The following is a 14,798-nucleotide window of genomic DNA, read 5'->3' on the forward strand; positions in this document are numbered from 1 at the left end:
TTATACAAGATCTCTCATACATTCATAACCAAACTTGGAAAATTAGCCAAGGAAAACACCACCTGTACACCAAACTAGAAGTAACAAAATAGTGTATACTGTTGCAAAAACCATATTCAAAGTTCACATACTAAAAAAACTATATATATACTGCAAACAAAGAAAGGTAGTAAAAAAAAAATTAAAAATCAAATCCACCAGCATCGCAAGAACCAACATCAGATATCATGTCTCCGATTAGAAGCCCACCCAATGCTCCTCCAAGCAAACCCGCTCCCAATCCCATTCCAAATTTGTTCTTCCCAGCTTTTTGAGCAGGAGCAGAAGGGTAACCGTGCCCGGGTTGTGGCGCGTATCCGTAAGCCGCTTGTGGACCGTACGCATATCCCGCTTGTGGCGGCGGAGGGTACGCATATCCGGCCGCATGTTGTAGCGGCGGTGGAGGAGGATACACGCTTGGATAGGCAGAAGTGGACCCCACAGAAGGAGCAGGATAAGCCGTGACCGGCTCTGTCATGTGAGCAACCGAGAGCACCGGCGCTGACGGCGCTGACTCTTTCCCGGGCGCTGTGATTTTTTCGCTAAATTTGTATGAAAAACTGAGCGCTCCTTTGGGCTTGCCGGAGGGTTTTCTGACCTGGTAACTAACATGCTGGAAGGATTTTCCGTCACCGGGTTGGTCGAGAAGCTCCTTGACGGGGACGAGGACCTGGCCGATTTCCTTGTCGGTGGAGAGGTTGCGCTCGCAGCGGAGCTTGATTTCGAGGGTCAAGCGGTTCTGGCGTGCGAGCGATTCGTTGATAGTTATGTTCTCGGTTACGTTCCACGTGGGGTTGGCGCCGCCGTTTCTGTCGACGGGAGTCTTAATCTTTTGAACGCCGGAGAGCGAAACGACGGCGTACACGTCCATCTTGGAGAAGAAATTTACTTTTTTTAGATCCTTGGCCGATCCGAGGCTGAGTAGTAGCGTTCGGTGTTCCATGGTGACGGTGACGAGAGTTTCAGTGAATTTGCAGATGAGAGATATGAGTCGGTTTTAACTTCTTTGTTCACAAATTAAAGGTCAACCATCTTGAACTTAAAGTGACACTCTTTCGTATTCACGCGTTTTAATATTGTTACTTTTTTTCTCAATAAAGGCGGCTTTGAGGTTGTTATCACATATTTGCCCAATCAAATAAATCACTTATATTATTTTATGTATTTTTCTTTTTTCAGTTTGTTATAGTTAGTATTGTTTTATAATTTTAAAATGACAGAAAATTAAAGTAAAAAAGAAAAGGAAAAATGGCTTAATGAAACAATTTCTTTGGAAACTTCCAAATTGACACTGCAATTGACCAAGTCATGTGTGAGTTCTATGCGTCTGCATAACGACTTTTCCCTATTGTCATTTTCAGCGTGTTTTGCTAGTTCAAGAAAGATAAAACTTAGAATATCCTTTTTTCTTTTTAGCATTATATATTCATAATCCATAATTTTTATATAACCACGTTAGAATCCTTAATATTATTATTTTACTATATATATTTTTATTATCTTCTTAGTACACATATCACAATTGGCTGTTTCCAAGAAGTTGTTGGGACCCTTCTTTCATTCTTCTTCTCTTTTTCTTCTTTTCTTCCAACGAACTTTATTTCCCAGTTACTTCTACTCCGTTTTTTTTATTATATTTCGACTTCTTATTAAATTTTAAAATATTAATTACTTCGTTTTTTTTTATTATTTCTTATAAAAGAATTTAAAAATATCTGAAATAGAGCACGCCCAAAATATCTAATAATTTTATTTGGCAGATGGAATTAAATTCCAGGACCACAACCGGATGCAACTAACGACAAGGATGGAAAAACGTATAATACAAACAAATATTTAGTTTTAACTTTGAAACCTAAATGATTTTTTTGTTTTCCTTTGACTCTTTGATTTAGCGCAATTTCATCTTATATAATAAACCTAATCTTATTCGAATTTTTGAATGAATTAGAATGTAGAGACTTGGTCAAATTTAAGAATCAAATGGGAAACAAATATATGAAATCTGAATTTGCACTTTTTCTTTTCACCACAGTAGGTATTGAACTGTGTGGAGGTGAAGTGGTCGTCATTTACGTGAGGTGGGGATTGAGGAATATGTCTTCATTTATAAACGCTAAAACTATAAGTTAAAGTTAGAGGACATAAGTGTGTGTTATTCAATGCTAATCTCTTCATTTTTGGGTCTCTTCATGTTATGGTTCTTTTCGTTAGGAGCAAAAGGGGAGAGTATAAGTGGAACACTCTCTTACACTCAATAATAAAATGTAGCAATGTTTACAATTAACTATTTTTTTCAAGGATTAGCTCAAGTGCTGATTGTTTAAATGTTTTAAGTTAATTTTATGAAATAACAAATGAGTATTAAAACATTAGATTATCCCGAAAGAGAAACAAAAATTAGTTTTATGCCGTTTCTTTTTAACTAAAATCATCTTATTTCTTATATGATTTTCATTCTCTTTGTGAAAAACCTCAATGGTTCTTAGCGACGGGTGGAACCTCACAACCTTTTTTCTCCTATTTTCTAAATAATTTTGGTGAGAAAGATATGGCAAAGATATTCCAACACTGGAGAAGAATGAAGAAGAATAAGGGAGGTGTTTCTTGTCAGAAACTTAATAGGTGGGGAAGACGATATGGTTTTGTGAGAGTTTTGGATGTGGGAAGCTTGAAAAGGAACTAGATGCTATAAGAGTCAACAATATGAAGTTGCATGTAAATTGTCCTTTGTAAAGCAGACACGAAGGAAAAGATGGTGTGTATCAAAGAAAGGAAGGAATTTTTGGTACACATAAAGAAGATGAGCATACCGAATAACAACTAAATTGATTTATATGAAGAAGGAAATCAATTGTGCAGATGAACAAACTATGGTGGTGGGATAAAATTGTAGCTTCCTTGGGTTGGGCTTTGATTGCAAAATGCAGGTTTGCTCACTCCAAGTTGAGAGTTTATCTGAGGTATCTGAGTGAAGGCCCGAGTTTCTTGAGTCCTAAAGTGGAGGGTACTTTTTTCACAAAGTAACGAAAACCTCCCTCTCCCAACAATGGAGGGATGACAGGTTGTTGCAGCCCCTGTCCTCTATTCCTACTAAGCTTGGTTTACTTAGACCATCATCTTTTAAAATAGTCGTGGGTGAGATCTGTTTTTTAGGACAAAATGGACAAAATGGAGGTACATATTTTTAGATGGAGAACAGTGAATAGATTCACGGATTTAAGAGTTATCTTTATCATTTAAATTTGTCATTGCTTTTTGTTTGACTCATTTTGTTCTTATTGTTCTAGGCATCTTAATTCCATTATGCTTATTTTGATTTTAATTGTGAAGAACTAAAAAAAAAAATATAAGTTGTTTGAGTAGTGGTTGATTTAATTCCGAACATAGAATGCAAGTGTTCATATGAATTGAATCTCAATCCAATATCATTTTCAAAAATTGAAAAGTGAATTAAAAATATGCATAAAAAAGAATATGGAAATTTTGAATCCATAAAAACAAAGAAAAGTTAACTGCATTCACCTTTCAAAATTCAAATTGCTAAAAAAAAAGATTCTATTTGTGTGACAAATTACTTTCATAATTGTGGAATTTTATCCTTCATGCTTTGACAATTTCTAAACATAAACTTCATAATTAAAGTCTAAGTAAGTTTCTTTGAGTCTTCAAACATGTTTTTATTGTTTATCTTGTTTATAGTTTTGTCTTCATCTTGATTCAACTTTGGTTTAACTTTCTTTCTTTAAACTTTTCTTACCTGTTTTTAAATTCTCTTGTGGAGTCCTTTTTGAGTGAGTGATAAGAGTTTTGACCTCTTTCACTTGAAGTTTTTCTCACAAGTGTGGACTCTTGAAATTTGGGAACCCTTTTCTTGAGTGAACTTAAACCTTTTTTCATCCTTTTCTCAAAAGTCGAGTGATACACATGAGTGAGTGAATTAATTGTTGCTTTAAACTAATTGTTTGATTTTGTTTATACACAATTATGGCTCCTTTGTCATAATGGGAATCTTCCAAGCCACTTTTTCCCAAAAGGGAAAAGAAAATGGTGGAGCTTAAAGAGACCAAGAGGAGTTTGGTTCAAATAGAGAAGGATATACGACAAATGATGAAAAGACTTCAAATGCTAGAAGAATCACAAGAGAGGCAAACCCAACAAAGAAGATGGGAAGCCTAGGAGAGCCACAAGGTATCAAAGGCATTATGGAAGTCAAGAGCAAGATGATGAAGAATGGAGAGGGCACAATTATGAAGATAGGCACCACCATCATCAACAACACAAGAAGACAATTTCTTTTGTAAAGTTACCTAGTTTTAATGGGGATAGTGATCCAAATTTGTATCTAGGATGGGAAGCTAAGGAAGAAAAAATCTTTAATGTATACGATGTAGATGAGGACCAAAGTCTTAAGTTAGCTTCCCTAGAGTTTGAGAATTATGCCATCCAATGATGACATCAACTTGTAATGGACATTAGGCTAAACAAGAGGCTAGTCATGATCTCTTGGAATGATTTAAAGGTTTGCATGGACGCGCGGTTTATTCCTCCTCATTCTGGGAAGGAACTCTAGTTGAAGCTCCAGGGACTTCATCAAGGATCTAGGACGGTAGATGAATACTTTAAGGATTTAGAAGTTATTTTGACTAAAATTAATATGCATGAAAGTGAAGAGTCAAAGATAGCTAGATCTGTGAGTGGATTAAGAAGAGAAATTTAAAATGTTGTAGAACGATATGAGTATACCTCTTTGGAAAAATTGGTTCACCTAGTCATCAAGGTCGAATCACAAGTTTTAAAGAAAAACTCTTTTCAAAATACTCATAATGATGACTTTTACAAATCATCTTGGACGGACAAAAATAAATTTCAAAATCGAGATTTCCCTTCCACTTTCTCTAGAGAATCCACCTCACAAAAACAACTTTCTAAAGACAACCCTTCTCCTTCTAGTCCTAAATCGCCAACCAAAACCTCAAATAAAAAATGTTTTAAATGTTTAGGTTTTGGACATATAGCTGCAAATTGCCCTAATAAAAGAACCATGATGGTAAAAGTAGGGATAATAGTAAGTGATAATAGTGCTCCATCTTCTAGATCTAAACACTACCCTTTCTAAAACCCCTAGTGAAGATGAATACGAAATTCCTTGTGTAGGTGAATTATTGGTGGCAAGGTGAATGTTGGGAACAATTCAAAAGCCTTTTGATGAAATCCAAAGAGAAAATATTTTTCACACTCGCTGCCTTATCAACAACAAGTTATGTTCCATGATCATAGATGGGGAGTAGTTGTGCTAATGTGGCAAGTACAAAAGTAGTGGAGAAGCTTGGATTACCCATGATCTCTCATACAAAACCTTATAAATTACAATTTCTTAGTGAAAAGGGTGAAATAATGGTTAATAAATAAGTCCTCATAACATTTTCCATTGGAAAATATAAAGATGAAGTTTTGTGTGATGTTGTGCCAATGGAAGCCAAAATGTGCTTTTGGGAAGGCCTTGGCAATATGATAGAAAAAAATACCAACAAAATTTCTTGCAACTTCCAAGGACACAAGATTATCTTAAAACCTTTATTTTCAAAAGAAGTTAATGAGGATCAAATAAAAATGAAAATAAAAAGAGAAAATGAAAAGGGTCAGGAAGAAAATAAAAACTACCTATCCTATGTATTCTCTTTCCTTATCTTTTTCATCCACTAACAATTCTAAATACTTGAAATATTTGTTAGAGAAATTTAGGGATGATTTTCAAAATCCTCCCAAAGGTTTTCACCTTATAAGAGGCATTACACATAAAATTCACTTTCTCCCGATATATTCTCTACAAACAAAACATGTATATAGGACTAATACACAAAAACTTCAAAAGATGCACATAAGCTTGATTCACTTCTCACCTTTCAAAACCTTCTTATCTTTTATGTGAACAAACTAACTATGTTATCTACAGGAGCTCTAAATTCGATGACAAATTCTTTCCAACCTAGAGGGCCTGATATGACCCAACTTCACAAGAAGTTATCCACGAACCCAAATGACTATTCAAGGCTAGGTCAAACAAACATTCTCTCTGTAAGTTGTGATCTTTTGTATTATATGATGGGAAGGCTTGGGTTTATTAGTAAGTGGATAAGTTTGATAAAAGTATGTTTGGAATCAACAACTATATTTGTTCTAGTAAATGTTGGGATTAAGAGAGATGAGCTCTTTACTTTCACTTTTATTTTAAACGGTAAGGAAAATTCCAATTCCCTTTAAATATATAGGCATAATTGTTGGTGGTAACTCTAGAAATACTAAGTTTTGGGATGAGGTTGTACCTAAAATTAAAAACAAGCTTTCAAAGTGGAAGGGTAGAACTTATCATTTACTGATAGGGTGTGTCTCATAAAATTAGTATTATCTGTTGTACCCTTGTTTTATCTATCTTTATTTAAGATTCTAATATTTGTAAGCAACAACATTATTAGAATATAGAGGAAAATTCTATGGGGATGGAGGAAGGAAGAAAACAAAATTGCATGGATTAAATGGGAGGATTTTACTAGTGCAAAAATATGATTTTATGATAACTTATTATGACGGTTGTAATTCACCCGTCATAATAAATTAAGCAGTGGTACAATTATAAATAATATGATATTTACTATGTCAGTTAAAATGAAATGAAAACTATCATAAAAAATATTTATACCAATTTACTATGATGGTTATAATATACCAGTCATAATATATTAGACTAAAAATTTATTATATCAGTTAAAATATTTATCTGACATAAAAAATATAATAATTTTTTCACTCTTTTCATCTCTCCCTTCCTTCATACACCATTTCCTTAAGTAATGTTTTCATATCTATTTTCTTTAAATGTTAAAATTCTTTAATAATATAAATTAGAAAAAGAATAAATTGACTTTATTTTTTAAATTATTATTCCACTCTAAAAAATAATATTTTTTCAATTCCAGTAAATAAATATTTTAAAAATATTTTGTAAATAAATAATTAAAAATATGTAATTTTAACAAATTTTTTTCTTAGTTTCACGCTTTCTGTTGCAGAAATCTCATATCTCATTTTTCTCTTTCTCTTCTTCAAAAATCCTAAATCCTAACTTCCATCTCACCCACCGCATCACAGCACCACCGCACAGCATCACCGCACCATCGCACATAAACCTCACCAAATGTTGGAAGCTGGTTTTGTCTTTGCGAAAATTTTACCAAAATGGTTTTAGATTTACGTAAATGGTTCAATGAGAAAAAAATTACAGGAATTGGCATTTTTTAGTCAAAGTTGTCAATGGTGTAGGCAACATCAATTAAATTCATTAATCTGTCCATTTTTTTTAATTAAAGTTACCAACCGGATTAACAACTTCAGTTTAAATAAAATTGGACACTTGATTGACAACTTTAGTATATTTTATCTCAATTAAAGTTGTTAATTCGGTTGAAAAATTCAGTTGATTTTTTTTAAAATAATTAATATTTTTTAAAATTAAAAAATGTATATAATAATATTTTAAAAATTGTTTAAAATTACATGAAGTGAATAAAAATAAGAATATTGTGAAAAATTGTATTTTATAGATAAATAATATTAAAAAAATTAAAACTAAATTTTGTTTTCACAAAAAACAAAGTTACCTAAAATTAAGTTGGATTAAAATAGGTTGTGTGATAAATGTAAAATATTTAGTCCTTTTTAAATATTGTTAAAACTAAAAATATTTTTGTTGTTTTTAAAACATTGAAATTATGTTCGTGAAGTAGTATTTGTAGTTGATAAAATGATAAATAAGTACAATTTATACATGATTAGAAAATATAAATGTAGGAAATGTTGTCATCTATGATAACCTGTGCCACATGGTGGTCTTCTTTGTTGCTTTTGTGGTCTTTCTTGTGGCTGTTGTTCGGATGGAAGGGTAGGAGGGGCAAAGGTGGAATATGATCGTCAGTGCCTTCGACTTCATTGTCATCACTCTGATTTCAAATACTTGTGAAGACATTGTTGGTCAATAATACTGCATGAATGACATTGTATTGTAGGCAGATGAGGGGTCATGGTAGAGGTTGCAAAGGGATTTGATGGACTAGCTAAAAATTGTTGTTGAGATGGAAATGTTGAATAGTTGAAAGGTGGTTGATGGAATGATGATTGGAATGACATGTTAGATTGATCTCTATATCCGAACAATTGGGTCGGTTGAACACCCGACGGACGAAAAGAATGTTGTTGAAACGATTCAACTTGAGAAGAAGACCCGACATGATGTTGAAAATATGTGTTAATTTTGGATGAGTGAATGAAGAATAATAAATAATTTTGTAATTGAACTTACATTGTCAACGGACGATGACTGTATAGGTGAGATGTAGTGGATAGTATGGTTGATGTACCATTGCATGTATGTTGACTTGTCATGCAAATGGCCATTTCTGTTAAACTGATTTTCGAGAATTAGATGATTATGACGGTCATTCAACATAGCTATCCATGCGACATGATATTGTGGCTATTATCGACTAGTTTGTCCTCTCATATCCTCTTTGTGAAGTTGATTAAGGTTGAATAAGTCACTTGGAATACTCTATCGAAATCCAAATTGCGCATAACCCTATCAACCTAATGAAATTCAACTGTTGTGAAACATATGAGAGGAACTCGTGCAATTAGGGAAACCTCAATAGTGATCAAACGCCTAACATAATCCACTCAATATGGAGTCCAAAGAAAATGTAAATAAATGTTTGAAACATCAGTAATATGAAATTTCCAGTTAAAATGATATGTTAGTTTATATATTGGTCACAACCTCTTTAGCTTTAATGCCTTCAAGCGTTGCTCGTATTTGTGGAGCAGTGGTTCCTCCTGTGTGCGTCCTATGCATCCTTCGAGTCCACCTAACGTAAGTAAAGGAATATTAAAAACTTTGTTTTCTTGTCTCAAAAATTAATACAAAAATAACATATCTTTTCCCGAGTGGGAAACCAACCCCTTGTTGAACTTCTTCATCGGTCAATGGTTGAAGTTGTGGAGAAATGCATGTTAGGCGTTGTCATGCCCAACATTGTAAAAGCAACGTGCAACCTCTAATATTATCTTGATTAAAGTCTATTCCGTGATCGAGCGCACGATACAGAGTAGCCAATACAGCTGACCCCCAACTATAATTCCTGATGTTGTTCAAGTCAGCCAACAATAATAGATACATTAAATGTACCTTACTACCTGAAGAATCTGACATCAATTGGCTCCCAATAAGTGTTAATATGTGGGCTCGAGCATGTTGAGCAATAACATCATCAGTTGCATGATGTGGCAGTTCTTGAAAAGTGTTGTTAAGCCAAGTCAAATTAATTTCATTTTACCGTTGTAGAGGGTGGTATAAATCTAAGCAAACTGCTCACACAAAGATATTAAATCACCACTTGTAATCTCGGTGACAACCTCTCTGTCAATAGGTAAACCCAATACCAATTCCACATATTCCAAAGTAATAGTTGTTTCACTGAGAGGAAGTGAAAGGTATGAGTTTTTGTTCTCCACCTGAAAGCAAGAAGACCAAATTTGATTGCATTGCTAAAAACATAATAACTTCTGCCTTGAATTTTTCAGATGAATTTTTCAAGGTCTCTCAATGCAAATCAACAAAGGAAATGTGGGACACCTTGGAGGTAACTCATGAAGATACTAATGAGGTGAAAAGAGGCAGAAAGCATACTCTAATCCAAGAGTATGAAATGTTCAAAATGCTCAAGGGTGAGACTATTGCTGAAGTTCAGAAGAGGTTCACTCACATCATCAATCACCTCATGAGCCTTGAGAAAACCTTTGAAAAAGAAGAGCTAAACATCAAGATCCTCAAATGTCTTGATAGATCTTGGAAACCTAAGGTAACTGCTATATCTGAATCAAAAGATCTAACATCATTGAGTATGACTTCTTTGTTTGGCAAGCTTAGGGAACATGAGTTGGAGATGAATAGACTCAATGTTCAAGAAAGTGAAGACAAGTATGTAAGGAGTATTGCCTTAAAAGCTGTCAAGCACAAAAGCAAGCAAGAATCCAGTGATGAAAGTGATGAAGAGAACCTTAGTTTGCTATCTAGAAAGTTTAGAAAATTCTTGAAAAGGAACCGCAACAAAGACACCAACAAAGAAAGGTATGGAAACAAAAAATCCAATGATTTTAATTCCAATAACTATACTTGTTTTGGTTGTGGTGAGCAAGAGCACATAAAGGCAGATTGCCCAAATAAAGAAAGCAAGGAGAAGAAGTCAAGCTACAAAGAAAAGAAGGGAAAGTAAAAAAGGGCCTACATAGCTTGGGATGAGAATGAAGTCTCCTCATCAAACTCATCATCAAGTGAAAAAGAAAAGGCAAACATATGCTTGATTGCAGAAGGAGATCCTGAGTCATGCAGCTAAAGTGATGTAAGTTCATGTGCTTCTCTAAATGTTGAAATTATAGTGAATTGCTTGAAGCTTTTCAAGAAACACATGATGAAGCTAATAGATTGGTTCTTTCAAACAATCGATTGAAAGAGCTTAACAACTGGCTTGAAAAGAGAGTTAAGGCACTTGAAGAAGAGCTGAAAAAATCAAAAAGTGATTTTGAAAATCTAGAAACTCATTGCAAAAACTCTTCTTGCAAGTGTGACACTCTCATTTGTGAAAATTGTGAAAATCTTGAAAAGGAAGTGCACTACCTTGTTAGTACTGTGGATAAGCTTTCAAAAGGAAAATCTAACTTTGAGAATGTCTTGGCATCTCAAAACTGTGTTTTTGGAAGAGCTGGATTAGGGTTTAATCCACAAAACAAGCAAGATAAGTTTTCGAAGAATTTTTCAAAACAGCCAGTAAAACAACCGATTGTTAAGTCGTAACAACCGGTTGTTACATGCTTTTATTGCATGAAGAAAGGTCATTCTGTTAGATTCTGCAAAATAAGGAAATTTTCTGTTCCCAGAGGCTTTATGAAATGGATTCCCAAAGGTTGTGAGGTTTCAAATGATAAAAACTAGTACGTTGACCCGTGCAACGCACGGGAATTTTTCTAATATTTTATATGTAAATATTAATATTAGAAATAATAATTTTATTTAGATATATATAAATTATTAAGTTGATGAAATGAAATTAAATATATTGCAAGTTTACGTACTTTTAGTCTATTAATGAATTTAATATAACATAACATAAATAATTAAAAATTCATGAATATATTTTTGCCATAATAAATAAATTACAATACAATAACAATACAATAATTTGAACAAATACATTATATAAACAATTATCTAATACTATGTATCCATTACGTATTTATGGTGAAAATGAAGTCCTCTTCACCAACCTCATGCTATCTTCATGCTGTAATTTAATCTGCAAAAAAAAAAAAACTCTCCAAAAAATTTGTGCAATTAAAAAATAGAATTCATTAGATTATACCAAGTACAATTATTAAAAAAAACCATCAGTAAATGTGTGTTTCTTTCAGAAACATATTGTAGACAAAATCATATTAAATTAAGAAGTCACCTTTTATGATATAAATTAAATTAAAATGTAATGTAATATAATACAAATAAAACATAATGAAATATAAATACAATGAAATACTATTATATAAATAACTAAAGATCTTAAAAAACATACAACAATAATAAACATATATACATCATCAGGTTTCTAGATAAAAAAAGCAACAATTAATACTTCAATGACTAATTAATAATAAACAATATACAAAGAATAAAATGAATATAAGCATTCTCTAATATTAACACAAAATGTATAAAATAAAAAATATGACCAAAGATTTTTATGACTTTAATATACTGGCAATTGTTATAGCGTTAAACATATGTAATAATGCCAACCTATTATAAATATATCAGATAATGAAACAAAATTGTAATAATTTATGTATTCACATTGCAAGAAATGCATGAACAAATAGAATATGAATACTACTAAACAGAAACATATAGTGAATATAATATAAACATAAAGAGTACCTAACTGTTTAGGTTTCCAAAAAAGTCCAAGCAGAAAAATAAATATGTCTGAGCTTTCTTAATCACTGGTAACTATTATGCTATGAGAATAATAAAAGAAATTATGCAGGATAGCTTAAACTGTGAATAGAAGTATGTAACAGAACCCTGATATGAGAAGAAGGATTTCTCGCATCACATTCAAAGATAATCTTGTCTCCTTCACGAAAAGAATGAAGACTACAAAAATTCTTCCACCCTTTGCCAAGTTTAATCCGTCTAGAAGGAGACTTCCCTTTCAAGACCTTGCATTCCACATCCATTAGTAGACCATGCAGAGTAACCTTATTGAATCTCCCTTGTCGAATATATTGTGAAAATTTAGCAGGAAGATCCTACAACAATATCGAAATAATAAGTAAATAGAAATGAAGTAGAATATAATACAGAGCATTTTTAAATAAATCAATTTTATACTAACCAGATAACTGAGTTTGATACTTAATCGAGACATCTTTATGGAAAAATGGTCGAAGGGGCCAATGCTTAAGGGTTCCTTCCCTTCAATTTCGTCCAAATAACGATTTACTCCACTCTGAGGGACGTCATCCATATAAACAGTTATATGGAAAGCGTTGTGACCCACATAACGGAATAAAATGTAGTTATCATATATGAAACCATAAAAATCAAACAAATTAAACCATCCACTCAATATTTCCGGCGACAATAAATTTTCGTTATATTCCACTATATGGACGTTTCCTTCTGAATCAGCCAGGGTCCACTCCTTTCCAAGTTCTTTTTGAAACTCGATGGCGAAAGCCCGATCTACATAACCAAGCTATTGTTTTTCAAATAAAGAAAAAAAATGTCAGCAAATGAAGAAAATGTTTAAAAGAAGAAATTTTTGAAAGAAATATAAATATACATACTTCACCACGGCTGTTCATGCACCAAAAGACTCCTCTTGTTTGAAGTCTAATGATTTCTTCAGCACCGGGCGTCATTAAATGAGTAATGGAGAAAACGCCAAGAAGTAAGTAGGAGAGAAAATGAATAATAGAGAAAGCACCAAAAAGAAAGTAGTAGATGAGGATATTTTATAGAAGATTTAAGTAGAAAAGAGTACGGTTGTGAATAATAAAAAACACCACAATGTTATGACCTTTTGTTTGTCCAGGGTCTCTTTCATTTCAAGTACAACATTAATTAATATTAATTAATTAATAATCTTTTAATAATATTAAAAAATAACAATTAAACTGAATTATAACAGGCATACTTCAATATAATAATACAGAATACATAATTATATAATATATAATATTATATATTATGTATATAAATTTTTTAATATTTAATTATAATAAAAATAAAGTTAAATTTAAATAATATTGAAAATGAATTAAATTTTAATTATATAAAAAAATGATTGTAGGGAAGCGAAATTTAAATTTAAACTATTAATGTTTAATGTTAAAATGATTATCTATATCTACCAAATCTGATAGGAAAGAGGAATGAATATTTTGAAAACTCTGTAAGAGAGATTACATTAGCCACGTGTATCTGAAAAAATACAAAATCAAGTAAGTCAGACTCAATCTAAAAAAATACAAATCAAGTAGGTGACAATATCTGTAAATTTGTGAGTTGATTGCTATAAGATATATGGAAAGCACGCATGTATCAATAAATAAAGCCTTTAAATATTTTTTTTATTTAAAAAAATTGTTTTATTTAATAAATGTTTTGGAATAATAAATTTGTTCATTTTTAAGAAGTTTGATGATGAGAAATATAACATAAAAAGAAGTCGCCCCAGAAAAAAAAATCATTACAGACAACATATAATTATTTGACATAAATAATAATAATAATAATAATAATAATAATAATAAGCATGTAAATCTAAAGGTTAAAATTAAAATAATGTTTAAAAAAAAAATTATTGTGTAAAAAAATAAATTTGGAAATCCTAAAATTTGGAAATTGGGATGAATGATTACCTGCTTCATTAACTCTGCATAGGAAGAATCAAGTAAATTTCCAAAAAAGTGTATCAGGAAAATACAAAGGGCACACTCTATCTCAAAAAGAATAAAATAAATTATTGAGTTAATTATTCTGACACCTATTTAATGCAACCATGTATCAATAAACAAAAGCCTTGAAAATAAGAAATGATCTACCTTGTATCTTGTTGAGCATAATGTTGATATATAATGACCACAATAACTTATATAATGCATTTAAGGTATAAGTTATAAGTAATAAAAACAGAGCATGATTAAATAACAAATCATGGTTAGACATAGCATGCAATTTGTCGTAAAAATATTATATTCAATTTATCAACCATTTAAATAATAATTCGTTATTCAATTTAGTACATGTATTTGAAGAATAAGTATAACGTAATTGACATACCTGTAAAGTTTCTAAAGATAAACAATGTTACAGAAAATTTTCAGAAAAATAATTTATTATATTATTATATTAGTTATAAATAAAAAAACTAATTAAAGTAATGTAATTAGTGTTACAAATTGTTTTAACTCCAATATTAAGCATACCTAAAACATTTTGTCCAATGATGAAACCAACACATTACACAAAGAAATATTAAAGAATAATTCTATTAATAAATCAAAATATGTTCTCAATAGAAATTAAATAATATGTACTGAGTAACAAATAGAAACTAAAATTGTCCAAATAGTAAAACCGCTAATAATTA

General features: G+C 31.6%; 1 protein-coding gene across 1 annotated transcript; it reads right to left on the minus strand.

Moving 5' to 3' along the window:
- Positions 1–1,130, minus strand: LOC137806894 (protein SRC2). The gene has a single exon (XM_068607260.1). The coding sequence runs from the start codon at positions 980–982 to the stop codon at positions 182–184; it is 801 nt and encodes a 266-aa protein (XP_068463361.1). The 5' UTR covers positions 983–1,130; the 3' UTR covers positions 1–181.
- Positions 1,131–14,798: the final 13,668 nt, after the last annotated feature.

Source organism: Phaseolus vulgaris, chromosome 3 (genome assembly GCF_051622355.1).
Source record: "Phaseolus vulgaris cultivar YP4 chromosome 3, ASM5162235v1, whole genome shotgun sequence".
Lineage (NCBI taxonomy): Eukaryota > Viridiplantae > Streptophyta > Magnoliopsida > Fabales > Fabaceae > Phaseolus > Phaseolus vulgaris.